Genomic DNA, 24,135 nt, shown 5'->3' on the forward strand with positions numbered 1-24,135 from the left:
AGGTGAAAGTCAATGTCAGCTCGATACGCGACAGGGTTCATTCCAGTGGTAATCCTGGGATTTAAAGAATTCAGGATTGATTGTGTTTATTATCAGTGAGTAAAAACTTTCCAAAAATTCTCCCGAAATTCTAGAAATATCTGGACTGTTTTATTTTGAAAAGAAGCATCCTGACTTTCCAAAGATGTCCTTACTTACAGACACGGCCTCACTTCCTTCAATTGTCCTGACTTTCCAAATTGTCCTGATTTTCTAAAAATGTCTCGTCTTTCCAAAATGTCCTCAGACTCAAGGTCTAAAACTTAACTAGGTCCTCACAGAGATAGACGTACAACACAGGCTGACAGACTGTCCCCTGGAGCTCACCCTGCTTTGATTTTATTTTATAAAAGATTGAAATGCTCCACAGAGTTTCTTGTTTCTAACATTTAATATTTCAGGCAGTGATTTTAGTACAAAATTTTGTTTTTTTTTGTTCTATTGTTACGACTCACTCACTCATTCATTGATTCATTCATCCAGGTGAAACTGTGATCATCACGTATTGATGCTGCTTTCACTTCTCGTGTTATAAACTGTACGAACGGTTTAAAGAGACAAGTGTTGGGATTTGAAATGAAGTGCTTTGTTGCTTGAGCGAGGATGAACGTGAACTGACAGTGGCTTCATTCTGAGCGAGGACCGAGCTGACCCGTGGCCTTACAGTGCAACGGCATTAACGGCCACTTGTAGTGCAGTTTGTATTTGATTGCATCATTTCCCGCTGTGCCTGGAGAAAGAGCACGGACAGCAGTGTGATCTGGGCTATAAATAAGCTGCTGTACTGACCCACTTCACTCGACTACAGCGTCACGATGAGCCGTTTAACCAACAGAACACACGAAGAACTTTTTACAGTCACTTTTACCCTCAGAATTAATTCCAGTGATCATTAATGGAATTATCAGTTACATTAAAACTATATTAGAAGTGGTGAAGTTAATTTTACAAACATGAAAATCAGCTGCTTCCTCTTATCTACATTATGTAACAATTTCTCCATTATTGTGTCGATTAAAGCTCATTTTAAAAAGACAGTTTAATCTGAATCTAAAAGGATTTTGGTGTTTTTTATTTGTTTTTGTTCCACTTCTTTAAACTTCGCTGAACCCACATGATTGATGTCAAATTTTCCAGCTATATCGAACATGTCAGGATGAATTTCCAGGAAGATGTCTTGGGCGTCATTTATGCAAAATCATGCAATATCCAGCATCAGTATTTGACTTAATTTAAATATCATAGCTTCAGAATTGGAGCATGTAGCCAGAGGATTTGATTCCAGCAGTTTGAAAGTAGGTTTGTGCAAATTTAAAGAAACCGGGGAGGCATTTAGGGGAAATGAAGAGTTAGAAGTTAAACATTCAATTAATATGACAGTAAATTACGCAGATGAAAGGATGAAAGAGGCAGAAGGACTGAAAACAACTCATTTCAAATTCAGCTGGCAAAGAAGTGCTCGTCATTCACTTTGCTGATCAGAATCCTCTTTGAACATTCGAGCCTAAACACGACTCATAAAAATGTATAAATATGTATGAAAATTTTATTCAAAGCCTAATGGGAACTTTTCCTGACATGCATGTTTTATTTTGTCTCTGGCTCAGCCAAACTTTTCCAGAGTGACGTGAAGCTATGGACTGTGTTCACGAGGAATAATTCATTTTGGTGCTGGAACATTTTCACTTTGCAGCACTCAGACGTCCAGTGAAGCAGAGTCAGTCTGAGCCATCAGGACGTCCTCCTCTCTGCTCGGCACATGGTATCAATGATTGAAAGCAGACAAAAGTTTAATCAGATTGAAACAACGTGAACTCGATCTGACTTTTCCTCTTTCTTTGCTCAACTTTTTAGGAAGTTCAGAAAGTCTGTGGAGTGACCAAATCCAGCACGTGAGCCGCGTTGACCCCCAGTTAAAGACTAAAACATGTTTCATAAAGGTCTGTAAGAGCAACATAGAGAGATCGGAGTGGTAAAAGTGAGTATGGCAATCATTCAGCCATTAATGGTAACTACTGATGAGTCGGCGGAGGCGAGGAGAGCGTCGCCACATTAATCTCTCATAAATTAAAATGACAGATGATTCAGTCGATCGCGCTTAAATTTTCACCTTCTAAATGTAAAACCGCTAACCGTGACTTTCAATATGGTAAATCGTGACGCGCGGCATGATAAATAGCACCATTAGCAATTCATAAACACATAATGCAGTCAGCGCTGTCGCTTTATCAGGAAACTGCTGATCAGAATCACAGTCCGCCGGGTGAAAATGGGAATTATGGAGCGGCCGTGATCAGAAAACAAAATAAAAGGGGACAAATGCCTTGTTAGTTCTTGTCTCATGATGTATTCATGCACTCTGAATGGAAAAGCACACACACGTGGGTACAAGTCGTACAGAAAAACTGCACAAATACACACCCTACAAAGCCTTCTGCATACACACACGAATACCCACGTATGCACACACACACACACACACACACACACACACACATCCCCCGACCTTCCAAGTAACTCGCCCTCATCAGTGAAAAACATTGGAAAACAAATCATGCAGGGCACCAAGGAGACAGAGGAAGGAGGGTGAAGGAGGATGATGTGGGTGTGTGATTGTCTGTGTGTGTGTGTGTGTGTGTGTGTGTGTGTGTGAGGGGGACGAGGAGGAGGAGGAGGAGGAGCAGAGCAATAAATGAAGTTTGGCTGCTGTCTCCGTCCACACTGCTACCAGCCGCTCGGGTCACCCTGCCTGTCAGGTCACTGGCCAAGCTGCCTCCAGTGTCACATGACCTCCTCCACACACACACACACACACACACACACACACCGGAGGCAGCTACCAATGATGGACCAGCCGTGCTGTCTCTGTCTGTCTGCGGCGTGAAATGGTGACGACGCTGGCGATGTTATAAACGACCGTACATCCTCGCGCTGATAATGACATTATAATGACGGAGGATATTGATGGCGGTGCTGAAAACTAGTTAACGTGATATAAATAACACAAATAACGCTGTCCTGGTTTTATGTCTCATGACTGATAACGGTGATAACAAGCTGAATGCTGGGAGAACAGCTTGATATTTTAGCCGCTAAGCAATTAAATAGCTTTTCTAAGAAGTTGGTGGAGACCAAATGAGAGCTAAAAGGGGGGCAAATATTGGACTGACATTGACCAGGTGGTCAGAAAAACAACATGTCTGCTGTCAGTATTTTCATTAACTTCGGGGGGAACCTTTTAGGTAAACTTTGGTCAGCCTACCTGATAATCCTAAACATGACAGAATGAGCTTTGCAGCCATGTGGACATTTTGAAGCCAGGAGTGGTCAATTAATTCCAGATCTAACAACTAAACATGTATACTATTAGAAGAATGTTCTGTGTACAATATAAATATGCATTAAAATGTATACGTGAATGTGTTAATCACTCAAAAAAAATGTTTTTAAGTATATTTGACAAATATTTTAAGGGTATTTTGGAGGTAAAAAGGTGAAATATTAAGAAATTAAAAAAAGTGAAAACATGAACATTATATTACTGCTTTAAAATCAAGCAAACAGAAAATAAATCTAATGAACAAAAGCCTCGCATGCTGTTTAGAACTCCGATAATTGGCGTAATTATAATTTCGTCTTAAGTGAGTAAATGATGTCTCACGCTGTGGCCGCAGCTGACAGATGAGGCCGTGCTCTCTCTGTCTGACTCCGCTGTAAAATGACGGCGGTGATGCTGATGATGTTGTAATGATCATAAATCATGACTCACATAATTACATTATAACCTTCATGACTGATGATGTTGATGATGCGACTGAAGCATTTCAGAAAACTCATCATTGATCATAAGATCATAAAACCGCAGTGGATGTGATTTTGATGAATGTTACTATGATGGTGGCATGTTCTGTTAGCTTGTAGCATATTTATTTATTCATTTATTTGTATTTTTGTTGCGCTTGTTTGCTCTTTCTGTTTTGAAGTTGCTAATGTAATTCTTATGTATCTTGAGAAATCATGGAACACACGCAAGAAGAATCGGTTTACATCAGTTCCAGGTCTAAATCCAGGCTTAGCACACAGTACATCACAGAGAGACAGTTTGAGGGACTAAATGACAAATCTTCTTGTATGATGAGGGTTTGACTCAGTCCGGCGTCTCATGATTCAGTCTGAGTCCACTGGAAAACAGACAAATGTTGCACACATAAACATGTTGATAGAGGCACGCTTTAGGCCAATCAGGACCAAGATACGTCAACGTATTGTAACATTTGTGGCCTTTCAAAGTCTGAAACTTTGACCTTTAGTTGCAGACCTCCCATTTGGGAAGTGGGTAATTTTTTAAATGCCAGTGCACAGAGCCAGCATTCGTCACACCTCGAAGTTTCATCACAGACAAGCCAGAAGTGTCAGACATGTCACATCAGAGAAACAATCTGGACCTGAGATGACAGCACTCCCCTGAAGTCCAGACAAAGACTTAGGACAGGTCAAATTTTACAATTTAAACACATTTCTTTCTTAATTGCAGAAACACCGTCAACACCGTCCCTTTGCGATTCACCAGAAGGGAAAGCAGACCAATCCAGCGTCAAACAACAAAGGTTACAGGTCACACATATCAGTGATGCTGGTTCAGGAAAAGAACATACAAATAGTGACTCAGGAGAAATGTGTTTTTTAAGCAAAGGGATGACTCAGTTCTTGTCTGCACCTCCTGTCTGTCTGCATGTCATCGCCGCCTCTCTCACTTCCTCTTTCTGACATCGTCATGACAAACTGAACCACTGAGCAGCAAAACAGGGTTAAACTGCGATCGCTCACACGTTTGTCCTCCATGTCCTGAAATTACAGATCGTTGGATTTGACTCAGTCACATAGAAAGAGCGAAGCCAAATGAGATATTAGTTATTGTAATTTCTACTAAGGCTGATAATGATTTAAGAAAGACAAATAAATAAATTATAGAACAGTCAGCACAGCTCAGTATTAGTTAACTGTGAAAGCATTTAGTCATTTTCAATGAATGCAGCGTCTCCTGTGATTGGTCAGCAGACTTCCCTCCAGTTGTCCTTGTTACGGTGACAGAAGGTCACATGTCTGCTGGCCAACGCTGCTCTTGTCACCGCTGTAAAAGAAAAACCTCATATTGATTTTTTTTTTTTTTTTTTGCCCTCACATATGACACAATCTGCTCAGATTTTGAACTCCTATATCTTCAGTGACAAAAAGTCAAAATCTTACATCAAGTCATATTTCTTATATACTGCATGTAGTGGACTTCTTTTACATTTTAAATCACCAGAATTCTCACTTAACTGACACAATTTACTGCATTAGTCCACAGCCGATTGGTGATGCAAAGCAGCATAGCCCAGTAACAGCCAGTGATTATAAATAACCCAAATGTCCAAACAATGTTAATTGACTGACATAAAAATTGACAAATCAGTGTTACTCTATATATGCTAATGTATCATCAATGACACAAGCTTTGGATTTTGTAAACCAGCCTTATATATTGGTTATTGTTTGCTTACATAAATAAAATATCTTCTGAGCCAAATGACAGGTTTTAGGGCCTGCAGGAACCACTGGACAGCCCTCATCTACACTCAACATTCAAAATTCAAGCAGTTTGGTTGACTGTAGTGACACAATATTATATATTATCAATACTGGGGGGAAAAAAACACATATATTTGTCAGTTTTAAAGTTTATTATGTCTCTCTACCCAAACGTTACCTCTTAACACTCTGAAGGCCCATTCGCGGCCATCATGGTGTTCAATGCTGCTCCTGTGTGTGTACACAATTGCTATGTTTAAGTTTATATTCATGCCATACATCGCTGGAAAGCTAAGACTCTTGTGTTTTGTTTGAAGATATAATCTTAACAGTCGGTAAAATCAACAGCAACAAGCAAACAAACGGTTATAAAACTGAGGCAACTTAGTAACACAACAAAGATCCAGATGAATCCAGTGACACATTTAGTCCAAAACACAAATATAATCCTCAGAAAGCTGTTTAATCATTTCAAATCAGCCGTCAGACATGCTAATCCTCCATGTTTTCTCCATCCTTACTCAAATAGCCAAACACGCATAGGCGATATGTTGATCTGAAAATAGCTGCTGCACTCTGACCTTTTGATTGACACCTCACTTGACCAGCTACGATTCTTCTTCCATGTGCTCTCCACAGCCAACAAGAGCCAATGAGAGTCCACTTTGACAGGAAGTGCCTCGTTCTCTGCTTTCATGTAAAGACTGAGCCACTCTCAGCTGATTGTGCAGATGAGTGGCACTTCATATTGCAAATGAAATTCTGAAAATGAGGATGTGCTGCTTCAGTCTGTAAATTACAGCCAAATTAAAGAATTCAATGCAAATAGGGACATTACACAGAGTCTGAAATGATACATATAGCAAATGGCCTCAATATAAAGATATATATAATACTAAATATCAGTATAGACTGACTTAATATAGGTTCCCTGAATATAAATACAGATATTTATCTAGATTAAAATAGTGCATACGTTATTTTTTTGGAGATGGTCCAGGCATACCGTTCTGAAGCAGAATGAAAATTCATTTTCTGTGGTACTGTAAAAGATTTTATTGAACTTGGACTAGGCTAAAGCTTCATGCATTTTCCAGCTAACAAGGCCCAGGTAGAGTCTGCAGGCATCTATCTGCAAAGAAATATCCAGGTTCAAATAAAAACCGTCGACTTCAGCATGTGAGTGTTACATTTCAAAAAAGCCAAAACTATACATGAACTCCAAATTGCTTTCTTTGCAGTTTGGGTGTGTCCAGGACAGGCTAATCTTACAGGACTTCACAGGAATGTTGAGGATCAGATCTCCCAGCTTCTAGTACACCAACAGCACACCCACTGCTCCCATAGACTCTTGTACAGCAGCTCTGAAATAGCCTTTTAACTAAATTACATTTATTAAAATCATGCAGAGTATGATTGTGTTAACTGTGAAAATTATCTAGCGTATCTGTGACCACTGAAATTAAATCAAGCACATTTCCATAAGTAATTACCCTGTTGTGATAACTGTCTGTTTAAACACTTCACACTAACCGCTTTCTTGTTGATGCACTCTCAAGGTCACACGAGTGACTGATCATAGCGGGTGAAGTCAATTGATGATGGTGATAGTGGTCAATAGCTTATCAGAGCATAACACCCTCAGGTGTCACTGCAGAATCAGTGTGGACAACCTGGAGAAACACACCATCTCTAAAGCATCAATAATCAGATAATGGACCCCTGACGCCGCCTCCCAAAACTGCAGCGCTCGCACGCTCAGAGTTTATGCCGATCAATGAGAAGACATCAGGTTTTTGAGGCCTATCACACTTCATTCAATTCTTTTCTCTGTGACAGCAAATTAGGTGGATCAGAGATTATCTCGGCACCAATAATTCCCGCCGCGACGTGACGAATCTGAGCTTAATCCTCTTTACAACGATGACAAGTGGGAGTGTGATAGGATCAAGCTCTCGCAAAAAAAACCCAACAAAATTCTGTTGTTTGGGCACAGCGCTTCCCGCCGAGATGATACAATAAAGCATAAGACCCATGTGAATTGGCTTTCAAATTAGCATTGAACAAACACACTGCTGGGCTGATGACGGTGCAATCAGATTAGTCACAGACTGGGATTACAGCGGCGTGTCCTCGACACAAAGATAATTTCCCCCGGACGCGTAGCATGAGACGACACTTTGGGCTGAATTACACTGACACTGTGAAATTTAGAAGGAGGGGTTGAACTTCTACTTGTAGCCTTTAGACCTTTGACTATCAGAGTACCCCGGGTCTTGCTGTTGAACCCCTTGTTGACCTTGACATTGCGCTCAAAGTTCCCATCAAGTACAACCTCAGCAGACAACACACCCCATCTTCAATGTATTTTGAGACCCAGGAAAGCTCCTCAAAAAAGGTTTTGTCCATGTTGGAGAGCTATTGACTGTGGCTGCACTGAGCAGCTCCCTGAAGCATCTACAGTCCCTGAATATACAAAGGTTAAACGAATCAATGGATGGTCCACAGAGGGAACGAGCATCATGTCCACAGCAGCGTCCAGACTCTTTGTCTTCTACCAAGGGACCTGCGGTTAAAGTAGTCTGAATCCAGGATTCAGTTTGTGTAACCCTGCCCCCCTTTAGTGGGACTCTAAGATACTAACAGTGTTGTCAGACCAGAACTATCGAGGCAAATGTTCCTCACACGGGCTTTAAGCTTTGGCCTCTGGTGCTGGCAGTTAAACATCATGCATCTTTTATCTCGTCGCCCTCTACCTGTCTTTGATCTGACTGAAGCCACGCGACACATCTCCATGTGTCTTCTGACACAATGCTGTTCGATCAGCAAGAGTACAAACAATCAGTGTCAGGTCAGGTCAGTGCCGCTCTCTCAAACTGCAGCAGTCTCAAAGGTCAAAGTTCATTTGGATTATTGAGCATGTTGAGAACAGAACTGAGAGCTGAATATCTTACTCTTCCTTCCTCTTGGCACAGGTGCCTCTCCGTCTAATAAGCAGGCAGGTTGCAAGTCATGTGACTTTTGCTTGTAATCCCTGGCCAGGTTGTAACTGGACTGTTTAAATGTAAATTTACCAAACACAAGCTTTTCTCTTCTTTCATTTTTTTATTAAAAACAAACACGTCAGTTCTGATTCTGGTGGTCATGAACCTGCTGTACCACCAATCTGCTCCCGCGTGTTGCTGCATTTCTTCTTTTTCTGTCATGTTTGAACCAGCTCCACACGCCATCCAAAAAGGAAAAAGGTTAAAAGGAAAGATGCATTTGAGTAATATCCACTCTGCCACTCCACAAAATACATATTCATTGGGTCACAGAACCAAACGTCTGCCAGGTGTCTGGTCCGTTCGCATAAACACTTTTCGTTTAGATCAGATTGGTACTTTTGAAAGCCCACCTGCTTCAATATTATTCCAGTTCACACTGTAAATATGGCTGGCTCAGCTTTAATGGATAAACCAATTAACAGAATATTCCACCTCCCACTCTGACTGACTGTGGATCAGTTCTGATGAAACTAAAGTGCACCTGCAGTAAGTGCTGATATCTGTGCATGTTTCAAGTCTGAAACAAGCCGGACCACAAACAACGACAGGCCAGCGTGAAGCATAATACAGCTCATGGTGGAAAAGGCCTTCTGCTCTGTCTTTTGTCTGTTATTTCGCTTGACTTCTCGCCTAAAGAGACAATGTGTCCAGCTGTGGCTACCCAGGAAAAGTCTTTTCCAATAAAATCTTCATAATGCTGAGTGCGTGGCTTGTCGAGGTCCAGACACAGTGTGGCAGCCTCAACATCCCAGCAGCTGCCCTCAACAAGGGAGCAGTAGCTGGAATGAACCAATACACCTTTTAAATAGGAGACGTTTGGACTCGTGCGCAGGTGTCTGATAACATTTAACACACAACTACTGAAGAAGAATATACGTGTGTGTGTGTGTGTGTGTGTGTGTGTGTGTGTGCTTTTAGAACATACACTGCCTGCTTTTCATTTGCGAGAGATGAAGAAGACATAAAGTGAAAGACATTTCTGTGCCACAGTGAGCAATTTAATTTGGGAGACGTCCAGACATCTTAAAGGTGCATGCCAGTGATTTAGAGCTGCGCTTGTATAAGTGGGGGGAAATGGTCAACATCAGTGCAGCAGAGGCAGTGATGTCTCTACTTTTAGTCTCATAATGGGTTCAGTTCTACACTTGAACAAACATCCAGACCCTCTGTTTTCCGGCCTGTCTTTGTTTTGTATCATTTGTTATTTGAGTGTCTTTGGGTTTTGGACTGTTGGTCCAACAGTCACCTTGTGATTGGGATGGACATTTTTCTCAATTTTCACTTTATTTCATTTTATAGACCCAAAGATTCATTAAATTAACGAATCTTTGCCTTTTAAACTCTGTCTTAGTTTGTCTTCAGGTATCAAACCAGAAACTGGTCAGGAAGCACTTTAACAGCTGTTAATGAGTTCTTCATCTAACATCTAACAATGTGTAACAGTGGCCCCTTTTATTGTGTTTTGATATGATTTTATTACCTCATCGTATACAATTACACAGTGTAATGAGTAAAGGAAAATTGCCCTAATACCTTCTATACCTGCGACATCAGCACTTTTTCATTTTCGCTGTTTTGTGTGTTAAACTCTCAAACATGCTTTTCAATTTGGGTGTTATTCACAGTACTTTGATTGGTATTAAATATGTAAACACACACATTTTAATGGGGCCGCTGTGGACTGAAGTGTTTCACAATCGACCGACATAACCGGCACACAACCGCAGACACAGTGGAGAGCCGTCCAAGGCCTTTCCTTTGTTGATAATCTTCCCCCTGAGCATCCCGCTCTTCTGGGCTTCCATGATCAAAGTTCAGATTTGCTTTAATTATTTCAGATCAATGCTGGCCGTGGCTCCTTTGGAGACCCGCGTCCAATGCTGAGGCAGCAAAGAAGAAGAAAAAACAGCTGAGTCGTCCTGTGCCAGTGTCTAATATGCACACAGCGAGCAGAGGGAAACAGAGAGTGTGGTGTGGGCTAATGCAAGGCTCCGATCATTAGTCCTAAGTGTTCCTCATTATGTTCCTAAAGCCTCTGAAGACCTGAATCCCTAATTGATCTCATCCTGGCATTTAGTAACACTCAGGAAAGCAAAGGACTGCTCGCTTCCCTGGCACTAACAGATAGGCTGCCCGGCTCGCCCGGCAAACACTCGCTCATCACTGCAAATGAAGGCCTGATACTCGGATACTGCGTCACACAGTCCGCTGCTCCAACAACACCAGACCCACAGCTTAAAAGTCAGATTTTCACATTCACAGGGCAAAAATCCTCCCGAGTTTTAGATCTTAAAGGGGTTTTGGTCCATTCAGAGAAGATGATCAGGTAAACATTCACTTGGGCTTTCTGTTTGCGGTTGCTGCAGAGGTTCACGCTGGCCAGTATTCATTGCTGCTGTGTGGTGCCGACATTTCCAACACGCTGCAAACTCGGTTCTTTTCTGCTCGATGCAGAAAGCACCGGAAAAACCTCCACACACACAGACTCGTGTGAATCACAGGGGAGACTCTTCATGTGTGCACATTTTCTTCATATTTATCATAAACAGCAGCAAAGAAATTCAATTAAAATGTACCAAAAAGTGAACAAGGACAAAAATTAGCTGCTGGTTCACTATTAACTCTGCTCTGTCCAGTTTTCTGACTGGCTGTGCAGAAAAACACATTCACATTTTGAGACCCTCATCGTGTCAGCTGATACTGTACTTCAGTTGCCTGGTTGATAATCCAGTCTTGTTCCTGAGTCTTGTACACTTGGAGCATTCAGCCGAGTTTGAATCACAGTGAAAGGGAGGAGATGTGTCGCCTGGACAGAACACAGGGCTGCTGATGGATGCAGTTTAGTTCTGTGACCTTCTGGTTGCTTAAATCACTGAGTCCTGTTGTCATCGCTGAGAATGGTTAAACTATCTTTCTCCTCCTTTATAACAGTGAAACCGTTTTTATAACTGAAAATGAAACCTGATGTCTGCAAGAGCAGACATTTGCAGAGTTTCAGTCCCAGCAGGCTGCAGATTGAGATGATTTCTCAGCATGTTTCATATTTAATTGTCCATTTTTTTGAACTAATTAAAACATTTAATAACATCTGCAAACAACAAGTACTCTAAATCTAAAATAATTTCTTCCCTGTCTTATCTTTATTACCCTCACTATTGATGTGATGCTATGACTTGGTCTGAATTGTTCATTTGATGTTACTCTGTGTGTCAGAGCCTTTGTGTTTACACTAAATGTCCTTTTTGATTATTAGCTTTTTGCACAAAAATAATTCAAATATAAGGTTTTCTTTTTTTAAAAAAAGATCTTGATCTGAGATCTTGCTGGATGAGACGATACTGATGAAACTGGAGACGATCATTACTCTGAGCTGTATGTGAGAAAACACTTGAACCGCAATTAGAAGAAAAGTTTCTGCAAACTCTTCTGTTCAACAACAACAACAAAACTAAATGTACTCATCTGTCTTCTGACCGACTCCGCTTCAATTCCAGAAACGTAGTGCAGCTCCAAACATTTCCAGGAACTCACCGCTGCTGTAAGTGAGTTACAGCGCTGAGAGGGCATTGATAATATACTCTGTTATTTATGGTGAAAATCTGTCTCTGTCTGCTAATCAATAATGTATTATCATACATCAAGTTTTGGAAATGACCCTGCCCAGAAGTTAATTATTGTAGAGAGGGTAGCGAACTCCAGCAGAGCAGTCGATTGTTTTTCATCAGAGGACTCGGGGAATTGATCACAGAAAATATAGAAATAAATAAATATATATGTTATGATTGGAAATGTGAGTGATAAATATCGGCCGGTACCTGCAGAACAAATGAAACAGCTTGAGGGCAGGTTCATAAATAACGCAGCGGCTTTAATTTGGCTGAACCGGGAGTGTATGCTTACTGACACCGGATGATTTCTGAGAGGGGCAGCTGGCAGGAGGTGTGTGCCGAGCTCTCCATCTGTCTCTAGTGTCCTTCAGCAACACAATAAATCCCGGCCAGCTCCAGAGGTTCGATTCTGCAGCCGACCCCGATCCCTGAGCTCTGACCCCTGACTTTCATGTTTGCCACGGCAAGAAAAAAGACAGATTTGACCCCTGAGGGACCAGAGGGGGATTACTGAAGTTTGAATTAAGTGCAACAATTTAAATCAAGTAAGATGACGTATGCTGGCCGTGTTAGTGTGCACAAAGTAAACATCCTGTTATCATCAATATGTGATTCTCAATAGCACACACTATAAAAGTTCTGAATATAAATATATATATACAACTTTATTGATCCCACACTGGGGAAATGATGTTTTTATAGACAACAATAATAGCAAGAATAAAAAAAGGAGAAGTAGAAGAAGAACAAAGACAATAAAAAGAAATACAAGGTAGAATATATATGCATATATACACTTTTTTTATTGTATATATGTTATAGTGTATAAAAATAATATATATATATTTAAAAGGATGGCTAAGTTTCTCAAAGGAAATTTTTGAATTTCACATGACAAGATATGGATAATAAAATACAGTGTTTTACACTATTAATGCCTGAAACGTTCATCTATTTCATGTGATTTTGCTCATACTCACTACACATAGCAACATATTGACATCATGAATATATAGAGTTTTATGTCTCCAAAATCAATCGTTTAGAAAGATCCACTGAGGTGTTTGTGCAGTGAAGGAAATAGGAATATTAAGAATGTGTAAAAGTTTGTTTCACACCAGTTCAGGTCAGTTTGTTGGATTTGGAAAGTTGCCGCCCTTCACTGCTGTTCAACGTTACAGTATCTCTGAGTATCTCTGAGTATCTCTGAGTATCTCTGAGTATTTCTGAGTATCTCTATAATACTGAATGTTGCAGACTGGAATGTGTTTGCTGAGTCGGCAGCTGGTGTTGATCAGAGCCGTCTTCAGGGTTTGGGTTTTGGGGGGACAGGTCTTAAACCAAGCCTTCATTGGCAGGTCAGATGTAGATCTATAGGGCTCTTAATGCTGTTTATGAAGATAACATGGCAAGTCCTGCCTGTCAGCTGGACTTGAGTCCACCTGTTCAAACTGGCCGAGCCAAGTCTTTTGGTGGAGTCTAATCTCATGTAAGTCAAGTCTTTCATATTAGTCTGGTGTAATTATTCTGGGTAAATAATACACTGATCATGCAGTTGAGGTTTTGTTTTCCTTATCGAGGAACATTTTAGATTTATATCACAGAGGAGCTGAAGAGCCTGGACTGTTAAATTGTTCCCACGTCTGTTTGGGTTGTTATATGTTTTCTTCCTGTTTACCCAAAAAACTTTGGGTGATTTCTTATTTTTCTTTTTGCGATCAAAAGAGTGAAGTCTGTGTCAAGTCTTGTTTTGTGACTCAAGTCTGACTCAAGTCCAAGTCTCAAGTGTGCAGCTTTGGTACTCAGAATAACTCCGATATGATACAAAAGCTGCAGCAGTGCTCCATTTTCCCCAGTGGAAAAAGCTGATTTTTTTTTCTCTTATTTCGTGCTTCAGGTTTGACCTTGTGCTTCACAAAAACAACCAGAACAGAGACTCGCTTCTGTTCAGTGTGCTGCAAGTTCTGGGTCGAAGTCAGAATCTGGTCGTAGGAAGACTGAGACAAAACGGCGACGTGACTGTGGATACTAATGACAGGCAACACTGAGTCACAACACTTATACAGCTAATGAATGCCACAACTGGAAATGTTACACTGAAGTGAAACATCACTCAAGGTAACATGACATCCCATTAAGTCACAGCTCTGTTTTTCCTGACTGTCTACGTGCAGGCTAACCTTTTCTTTAATGAACACACTGTCAGGACATTCAGCCTTTTCTCAGTCACTCTGTTCTCTGAAAAAGTCACTTCTGTTCAATCCTCAAGCCAGTCCAGGATAAGGACTTTTATTTAATATCAAGGCTCAACAGCGCCTGACATCCAGGGCTTCTTTACTTAAAATAATTTAGGAAAGCAGGCGAATGACCTTCTCTAAATCGCCAAATTTCAACATCAATTTATTTCAAGAACTGGTAGAGTCGGATTGAATTTACCCTGTGATGTGATGATGGCGTGTGTGTGTCCGTGTGTGTGTGTGTCCTGCATGGCGCTGTGTAGAGATCCCCGCGTGCAGCTGCGTTTTCAAGGCCAGCTCAAGGTTACCTCCCAGCAGCAGACAGGTAAACGGCTGCAGGCGCAACTGAATATTCACCCTGCTAATAGAAATTATAGATTAAATCATCCTTATAGATTCTGCATGCATTTCCCATTGAACAGCTACTTCACGGTGTTGCACATAAAGATCTGTGAAAGCAGCATCCATATTTCAGCCCAGGGGTGAAATGTTTAGATTAGGTGTTTATATGGACTGCTCGCTGTTTCCACTTGAGGGAATAAAGAGTTTTATTGAATATAGAAATCCATAGAGGAAAAGGTCACTCTCTGCACATTTCGGTTGGGTGAAGATGAATAGTTTGCATACTGTGGGCTGTTAGATGCTTGTGTGCATAGAAACGATGTGTGCAAGCACCCGGAAATGAAAGAGGCAATCAATCTGTGTTATCACGAGGAGGCGGATGTGAAATGAGCGAAGCACCTGATCAGAAAAGCAAAGGGACGGTGCTTTTTCCCTGCAGAGGAGCCGAGCTCTCGAAATGTCGCAGTGCAGCCGTAAAAACGCGCAGAGCGTCGCCGCAAATCACCTCCAACACCTGATTCTTTCAAAACTAAACAAGGTGTAAGCCTGTACTCCTGTTTTTCCCCTCCTGCACAACCGTGACACAATAAATTCAGTACGTAATTTTATCTACATCAGTGAATACAAATTTCCCTGGAGAGGAATTTGTGGCAAACTCTACATATGCTCCAGTTTTAGCATAAACCTCTTTCCTAAAACAGGCATTCAGTGCAAACACACACAAAGCTGAAGGCTCAAACACACACACATAAACTTCCATCTTGAAATATCCAGGAAAACGCAGACATCGTTCCCAAAGCTTCCCGTGCTAACCTCAAAACGTTCCTACAACAACCTCCTTCGTGGTAGAAAAGCAATCAGACAGAGACGCCAATAGCTGTTCAAAGGTCTGTCAATCCTTCTGACTGACTGAGCGGTATTCCCTGATGCTCGTGGTTTTTTGCGTCGGCATTCTTTAAATGCAACGCTGACTGGTCTGATTAATCCTTTCCGTCTCAGCGGTCATTAAAAGTGGACGCTCTGGGGGCTGGAGGAGCACGCCACGTTCACCTTGTGCCTTTCAGGCCTGCTTCTGCGGTTGTGTAACGATATTACGGTTCATATACAGTAGGTTTGCCTGCGTCCACCATACTAGAGGTCCTGAGCTCATCAGCGATGGAAGAAGATTTGTTTCATGTTTGGGCAGCTTGTCAGCCGTCTAGCTGCAGCATCTTTTTAGCTAGCCATCGCGGTCTACTGCTGTGTCCTAAATTAGTTCCTTGCTCACTTGTTCACTGTTCTTGAATGCGTACTTTAGTGTTCTGTGATTGACACGTCTATCAAAGGCAAAGATAACAAAACATAATGCACATGCTACGGACCAACCTTTCATGAGTAAACCCTTCATGTGCTTCACACCTAAGCTTTTGATGTGAAGCAAGAGAAACAGGAAGTGATTGCTCTTAATTAGCAGTAATTAAATACAGCGGTTTCAATAAAGAGAGAATTCTGTGAAATCAGTGAAAAATAACAAATGACCTTTGTAATGCAATAACATTTGCATGAAGGATGTCAGTGTTTGGCTACGTAAGTGCAGTTCAGGTGAATTGAACTGAATTCTGAGAACTGGTGTAGCGGCTAAAGCTAAAGAAAAGACAGATAAATGCATCCCCGGAGACTTTTTACTTCACTTCAATCACTGATGCACTGAACTGATGAGCATGTCGTTCATGTGTGTGTCGTGTTGGTGCATAAATCTGAGATGCTGACGGCTCATTCCTAACAAATTGCCATAACGCACACATTTTTGGAGGAAACACGGGAAAATAACTTCTCTTTTTTTAGGAGATTCAACGGCTGAACGTGAGACGGATCTTTATCCATCACAATGGATGCTTATTGCAGTGTGAACACGACAAACCTTTATGGGTCTCCATCTGTTTTCCCTTCAGATGATTTACATTTACCTCATTTTTCATTCACATTTAGATACATTTGGAGTAGCTGGCGCTCTCTGTCCCTTTGAGTCGTCTAATAACGTGACGGCAGATAAATATGCTTTCTTGGATCATCCAAAGGCACCAGATGAGTACAGTGCAGAGAACGGGTCGCTTGTTCCACTGGTGTTCTAGTGACAGTGCTTTCAAATAAGGTTCTTCATTTTGTTCAAAAAGTTCCAGCATTTGATTAAAAAATCGTTGGTAAATACAAACTGAGATGTGTAACAAGGGAAATTATCTCACCGTCTTTTGCTCTTTCTTTCATTTGTCTTGACAGAAGTCACAGATTTAAACCTGAACACAAGATTAAAGCTTTTGTTGATAGAAATTTGCTGCAGGTCCAAACTGAATCTAAAGCTCAGCTTTGATGAATAATAAGAGCGGGGACAGAGGAGGGGGGAGAGATATGTACGAGCATTAAATGTGTATTCATCAGGTCTGGCCCCGGCCATTGACAGGCTAATCAATGTTTAGTAATAAGGCTGAATGTGGAATGAGGTGTGGGGGGGTTTGGGACGGGATGGAGGGGAAAGAGATATCAATTAAGCAGGGAACTGCAGAGTCCAGGCCTGAGAAGCTGAGATGGCAATATCCCGACTGTGGTTCATTAACTAAACAGTGTGTGCTGAATGCAAAACTCCTGTGGCCGCCCCCTCCCTTTCCACCACCCATCCAACCCATCCCAACTGTAAACGGCTGCCTTGTTCAATGGAAATGAGGGAGTCTCTGCAGCAGGTAGAAAAACGCCTTTGATAGTTCACATAATGAAATACCTCCGAGGCCGAGCGGGGAAATAATATCCACACGTGATGCAATAAAGCGAAACGTGCAGGGTGCCTGCAGGTGGGAATGCAAAGCAGGACCCGAACATATTCCAGTTTATATTAGGAGGTATTTGCATGCAATATACATTCACTGTAATTTGGGATGAACGGTTTGAAAAGGTAAATACGCTCATTCACAGTTTGCTTCCAAAATGGAAAACAAGCAAAAAAAATCACTTCAAAAATTTGGAGGCTTTGTGGCTTTTTCACCCACCAGCCACAGTTCAGTCCAACATAGAAAGAATACATTTCTTCATATTAACAGTGTTGAACAGTCAGTACAAATTTATGATACTTCTCCTGAACTACTTCAGTTTTTTGGCTTCTTTATTCCTCCATCACACTGACGGCACTATTTTATTTTCTGTATTCATTCATCTGAGAACTGTCTATAAACCGACTCAAACCTGCATTAAAGCTTTACTGAAAATCATTCATTTACTATTGTACTTTTAGAAAGTTCAGGAAACTGGGGACAGATTAAAAAAAGAATGATTAAAACTGATGCAGCAGACCTTGAGTTATTGTGACTTTCAGTGCGCCAGCTCCAAAAACTCCCATCATGCACCTCAGTAGCGTTTTTATTACATCCTGCCAACCTGGCCAAACTTTAAATCTTTCAAACTCTACAGCCTCAGTTTAAACACAGAACTTCTGTCAAAACATATGAAGTCTCAAAGCTGAGACGGTCCGATGACGTCATGAGGGTTATTTTAAACAACATCCCGGAGAAGCAGCAGCTCAGTCCATTAGGACTTGGCAGGGGGGACCGGAGGGTGGCCTGTTGGAGTCCAGCGTGGACTAGTCAATACGGAGGTGGTCGGGTAGCTGGAGCGGTGCCAGTTCACCTCCGGGGTGCTGCGCTGTGTGGACCGATCACTCCCACATCCCTCAACATCAAGTGCATGTATGGATGTCTCTGTGTATCTGTGTGTGTGTGTGTGTGTGTGTGTGTGTTATAAAGTTTGAATCATAGTGTAAAGATGAATTTTAATAAAGGAGTTCTTCTTAAAAAAGTTCTCCCCGTGACTAGGAAACACATTTTCCTGTAAAGTCAAACAGCACCAAATGCTTCTGACTTGTTAAAGCATCAGTAATAATTATCTAATTATGAAATATATATTCTAATAAAACTCTCTGAAAAGCACTTAAGTACATCTTGATATGCAGAATGCAGGACTTTTCCTTGTTATTGTTTTTTTTTAATTGCATGTTCATCATCATGCAGAAACAGAAGCTAGTATGAAAATGTTGACTTTATAAAATGAATAATTCACTTCCTGCGAGTGCAACAAACCCCGAACCTGCTGCTTCTACTCATGATCCCAGGAGAGCAATTTAAAGCCTGTAAAGGGCAGTGACATCTGACGCTTTTTCACTCTTTATTAAATGCTTTCACCTTGTTGATGATACATTAGGCGTCCAATAGTGGCCCGAAGCCAAACACTTCCTGAATACAGCTCCTTGTCTCCCGACAGTCTGATCTATCAGGCACACAGCATGAAGCACAACGCAGAAACGTCTTCAAAACAGCCACAAAAAAGCACTTTGTCGTCTTTTTCTTGTGGTTTGATCGGGTCTTGCTCCAGTTTCACTTCACGTAACTCTTATGTGAGTGAAACGCTTTTATTACCTCTGCAAGGAGGTTATGTTTTCGGAATTACTGCACGATTTTCCTGAAACTTTGTGGAAGGGTGTAGCATGGGCCCAGGAAGAAACCACTATATTATGGAGCAGATCTGAATCACTGAAATGATAGGGTTTTGGCCCTGATAGAATGAATGCTGTACATCTTAAAATTTAGGTGGTAGAAGTGACGCTCAGTCGTGAAGGAACATAGCCAGTCATACAAATACGATGACCCCGTATCACAATCCACATTCACAGGTAGCAGTAACTGACACGGCTGCTCAAAGCTGCTATGGAGCACACTGTAGATTTGTATATAACAGAAGAGTCAACTATTGGCTTCCAGAACGTACCCATCAGCCCTCTGGCCACGCTGTGACCATGACAGTGTCAACAAGCAACAGAGTCAACAATCATAGGACTCATCCGCTCTCTCTGAGTTCCACTATCAACACAAAAACCAGCAACCAGCAAATCTGCTCAATATGAATCCAGCCGAAGCACATCATCATCCGCCACCAACAAAATGATGGTTGCAACGCGTTTCGGGCAACATCCCCCTTGAGCGTCCAATTGCACAGCTGTGTTGTCACATGCCCCGCCTACTGCTGCGACATCGACACCAGGATTTGGTTGCCAGGATGTTCTGCACGCAGCGTGTAAGAGGGCCTTGATGAATAGGCAACTTTGGAGGCAGCAGGGATGAGTAAATGTTGCTTCCAGCAGGGAGGGGAACTGGAGATGACCTCAAAATCAACATGGGTATACCAGGGAGGAAAATAAATAGGAAAATATGCAAAAATATGGCCGGCTGTAGCTGCTGGCAAGAGGACGACCTCAAAATATGAATATGTGGCAACAGAAAAAACACCTTTGAATGCTTAAAGTAAAGAAATGTCTGTTTCTTCCTGATGCTTTTTTGGATCCAGCTTGATGTACAAGCGGTGCAGCAGCAGCAGCAGAATGAATTACTGTTAGTCAATTAATGGATTGCTTGTAATGAAAGAAGAAATTACAGTCCAAACCTCAAACAACTGGCTGTCTTATCAAACCGGTGAGAGAACGAGACAAATGAAATGAATAAGATTTAAGGAGAAAGGTAAACTAGAGGTGAAGAAACAACTGGAAGCATTTATATTTTCACTGTTTTTGGATGAAAAAGTCAGTTTCACCCTCAACACACTGACTGGCGTGACCTGTGTGTGTGTGTGTGTGTGTGTGTGCGTGTGCATTCGTTATCAGTTTTCGGAGTCATAAATCAGAGCAACATCTCAATGCCAGAACATGTGTTGCCCTGACAGTCTACTTTTCCCCCCACATGCCTGTTGACATTCAGGAGAAGCACCACACAGACGCCCACTAGCGGTCGCTGTTTGCTCCCCATTCAAAGCTGCCTGAATTCAATGCGACTTAATTCAACTCACTAGTACGTGCAGGCTGACGTGCACATGAGCAATAACACACACAACCCAAAGGCAACTTTCACAAGATTTCACCTGGATTCCTTTTTCCCTTCAGTACTTCTGAAGGAAGCTTTGATTTCCATGCACGTCCCAAATGGCAGCAAAGCAATAAAAATGCTAATTTCAGTGTTATCAAACCCCATATAAATTCCACACACATCATTATTTTCACTCATGAAGTCCATTTCATGCCTCTGCTTACCTGATAAACACTACCGTTTCCCACAAATAGATCCCCAGCGCGTTTAGTCGGCACATTTTTGCCAGTCTCATTTTGTTTGGAGGGGAGGGAGGGGGTGAAGGTGTTGCTGAAGGGGGGGTCACACTCTTGAGAGGATGAATTCCCCTCCAGAAAATAATTAAAAAAAAAAACCCTTTAGTGGTGGAAAAGGAGGAGGAAGAGGAGGAGAGGGGAGGGGGGTTTATGGTTTCTGTTTATGACCTCCAAGGTGAGCCGAAAATGTTCCTCTCTTTTGGTGCGTGTTTCAGATCCCGGAGCCGCCGGTGCTGCGCCGCGGGATGCTCATGACCTCACCGGCCAGGAAATCATGCTTGTGTCCGCTCTCACGCCTCCAGCGCCGCCGCCACGGAGCCGGAGAAAATCCACCAAACCCAGCGCGAATTTGTGTTCAGGACCACGGACAGAGGCAGGCGGAGATACCGGCGGGGGCTGCGGGGAGGGAGCTCGTCCAGGAGGGGGGGAAGGGGGGAGAGGGGGGAGTCGAGAGGAGGTTAGCCGCTCACAGGCTGCTGCTAATTGAAACACAATTACAGCCAGTTATTCTGAAGTCCAGTCTGCGCGATCCACAGCGGTGAAAGGGGAAATGAGACATAATCCTTCAGAGGTACAAACAGAATCACGGGCTGTTTGGGCTGCGGGGAGCTGCGTCTCACTGTCTCCAGAGGTCTGGCAAACTGTGCATGTGTTATATTCCCTAATTCCACTCACGGAATAGAGGAGTGCTTCTGTCCTCTCACACGCATCCCAGAGGCGGCCGGAGCGTCGCTCTGGATCCGTGCGTATCGGCTGCTGCGGGAGTCCCGGCGCTGCTGCCGCCGCCGCTGCTCAGAGAGAGGGGTCTGCAGGTGGAACAAGTCTGCCTCCTTTCCTTCTTCTCCCGCTCCTTCTTCTTCTCCTCCTCCTCCTCCTGCTGCTTCTCCCTCTTCCTCTCGTAGTTGTCTCCCAGGGACGAGTAGTAGTAGTAGTAGCACTTGGCGCTGAAGCAGCACGGCTCAGCTACTCCCATTGTCTGGTGGTGCTCAAGTTGGAGACGCACCGGCGGCCGCTGCTGCGCTCCGCATCCGCTCCCATCCGGACACCGCTTCCGTTAGACAGAAATCAGAAATCAATCCCCGCCGGAGGAGTGAGAGTGTTATAACGACGTAGAAACCTGCGTATCGGACCGGTGTGGACCGTCTTCCATGGCAGGAGAGAGGCAGCGACACTGGCCCCTGCCCGGCGCACACACACGCACACACGCACACACACACACACGCGGAGGTACAGTATAGAGAGCACAGGCAGCCTCGGTGCGCTCCGACACTGTATTTTCTTGCTGCAGTCATTTAGCAAACTTCACAAAACGCACCTCGCAGTGGACAGACACGCCCACAGGATGCTGCCATTGGCCAGCGCGGACCTGAAGCCGGTCACTGATTGGTCGGCGGATGTGTCACTAGCTGGACATGAGCTCTGCCCCTCGCGCTCAGATTCCCTGAGGAAAAATCACTGTAATAAGAACTTACTGCTGAGTTCAGACGGACCTCACAGATAATATTCTTAAAGAGAGATTTAATGTGTCTTCACATTAGCCAAAAAGAAAGAAAGAAAAAGAAAACAAGAAATATAATGAATTAAAGTCCAACAAAAGAAAATGAAAATATACTGAAAAAAAGAAAAGAAACAACTGAAAATTGGTAAAAGTAGTAGTTTCGGTGCAGAGATGAATTACTAAATTAAAAAAAAATAAATAAAGTTCTGAATAGAGAAAATTCAGGAAAATAGCATTTCTGTTTGTCCATTTTTTGTCTTGCTTTTTTTTGTATGTTCTATGTCAAGTATATTTATTGTATTGCAGTTTTACAAATATAAAGGGCTATATTGACGCACATTGCAAATTAGTTTAGGCTATAAATGTTTTGGTATGCTGCCAGTGTACTCATCCCTTTATGAATAAACATTAAATAAATATAATCATATTTGAAGTGTAACTTTTATGGTGGTATATGACCTTATTTAATATCTTAACATTTTGCTGTTTTAGGCTTATTAGGTAAAATAATTATTTATTAATGTATCTTATTATCTTGTTATGTCTGTACTTGACCTATAGGAGTACTTCAAGTAGTTAATATTCAACTATATCTCCTTAAATTCTTATTTTTGTCTATTTTTCCACTAAAGGGCCAAACAATAGCTACATCCAAAGCTCCAGTCCAGAGCAACGCATCTCAGTGGCTGCTGGCCAGGCTGCCACCAAATGTGGCATCGATAACGACTGCATGTCCTCCAGTGGATGAATCCTAATCTGGTGTTTTGTCAGATCAAAATTCCCCTCCGGTACTAACTGCCAAAACAAAATTAAATATTGCAGAGGACATTCTGAGAGATTGAATCCTAATGATTTTAGTGAGACTCCGTCCAAATTACAATCAAATTTACTGACAACAGTCCTGCTCCCCAGAGGATGAATCATTTTGATTTTAATGATCCCAAAACTGTCTTTTAGCATCACTCACATCAGAACAAACTGACTTTACTGGCAGCACTGGTGAGTGCTCATTTGCTGTTAATCAGGTTTTACAGTTTTGCTTTGCGTGGAATAATGATGTTTTGTTACCTGCCAGTCATCATCATCATCATCATCATTATCAATTTTACACAATTTGCATTCGATGGTTTATGATTTCATATAAGATTTCCCAAAGGAATCCCATAATCCTCCAACGTCAGTTTATAATCTACCTCTATGTTACTTCTCAGTGTGCGTACACTCACTGAGAGGTACAATGCTACGATATTCTAATAATGTCTTCTGTGATATTACTGTAGCACTTTCTATTTCTGCACACACACACACGCACACGCACGCACACACACACACACACACACTCGCCTCCTCCTCAGGACCGTTTTGTCCGAAGCGTCCGCTGGAACGTGACTCTGATTCTAATGCCTGCAGGCGCTGAAGGAATCACAAGGCTGAGTGATGCTGGGGCTTGAGAGCTCACACACACACACACACACACATAGAAAGACCGAGCTGAGGGGGGCTGCTGAATATGGATATGATGTCTTCATTAGTGTAAAGGGAAAGCTGCTCCTTCTACAAGGCTCCTACCTCAGACTCAGACCTCCTGTGAGTCAAGTCAATTTATTTATATTGCTCAATATCA

At 42.2% G+C, this 24,135-nt stretch overlaps 1 protein-coding gene across 1 annotated transcript in view; it reads right to left on the reverse strand.

The window, feature by feature from the left end:
• The window catches only part of glra1 (glycine receptor, alpha 1), a 100,898-nt gene extending 79,840 nt beyond the window's left edge, over positions 1-21,058 (reverse strand). The window contains exon 1 of the mRNA XM_041944204.1: positions 20,942-21,058. Coding sequence (XP_041800138.1) covers positions 20,942-21,012 — 71 coding nt within the window. The 5' untranslated portion in view covers positions 21,013-21,058. The remainder of the gene's footprint in view (positions 1-20,941) is intronic.
• Positions 21,059-24,135: the final 3,077 nt, after the last annotated feature.

This window comes from Chelmon rostratus, chromosome 9 (genome assembly GCF_017976325.1).
Source record: "Chelmon rostratus isolate fCheRos1 chromosome 9, fCheRos1.pri, whole genome shotgun sequence".
NCBI classification, from domain to species: domain Eukaryota; kingdom Metazoa; phylum Chordata; class Actinopteri; order Chaetodontiformes; family Chaetodontidae; genus Chelmon; species Chelmon rostratus.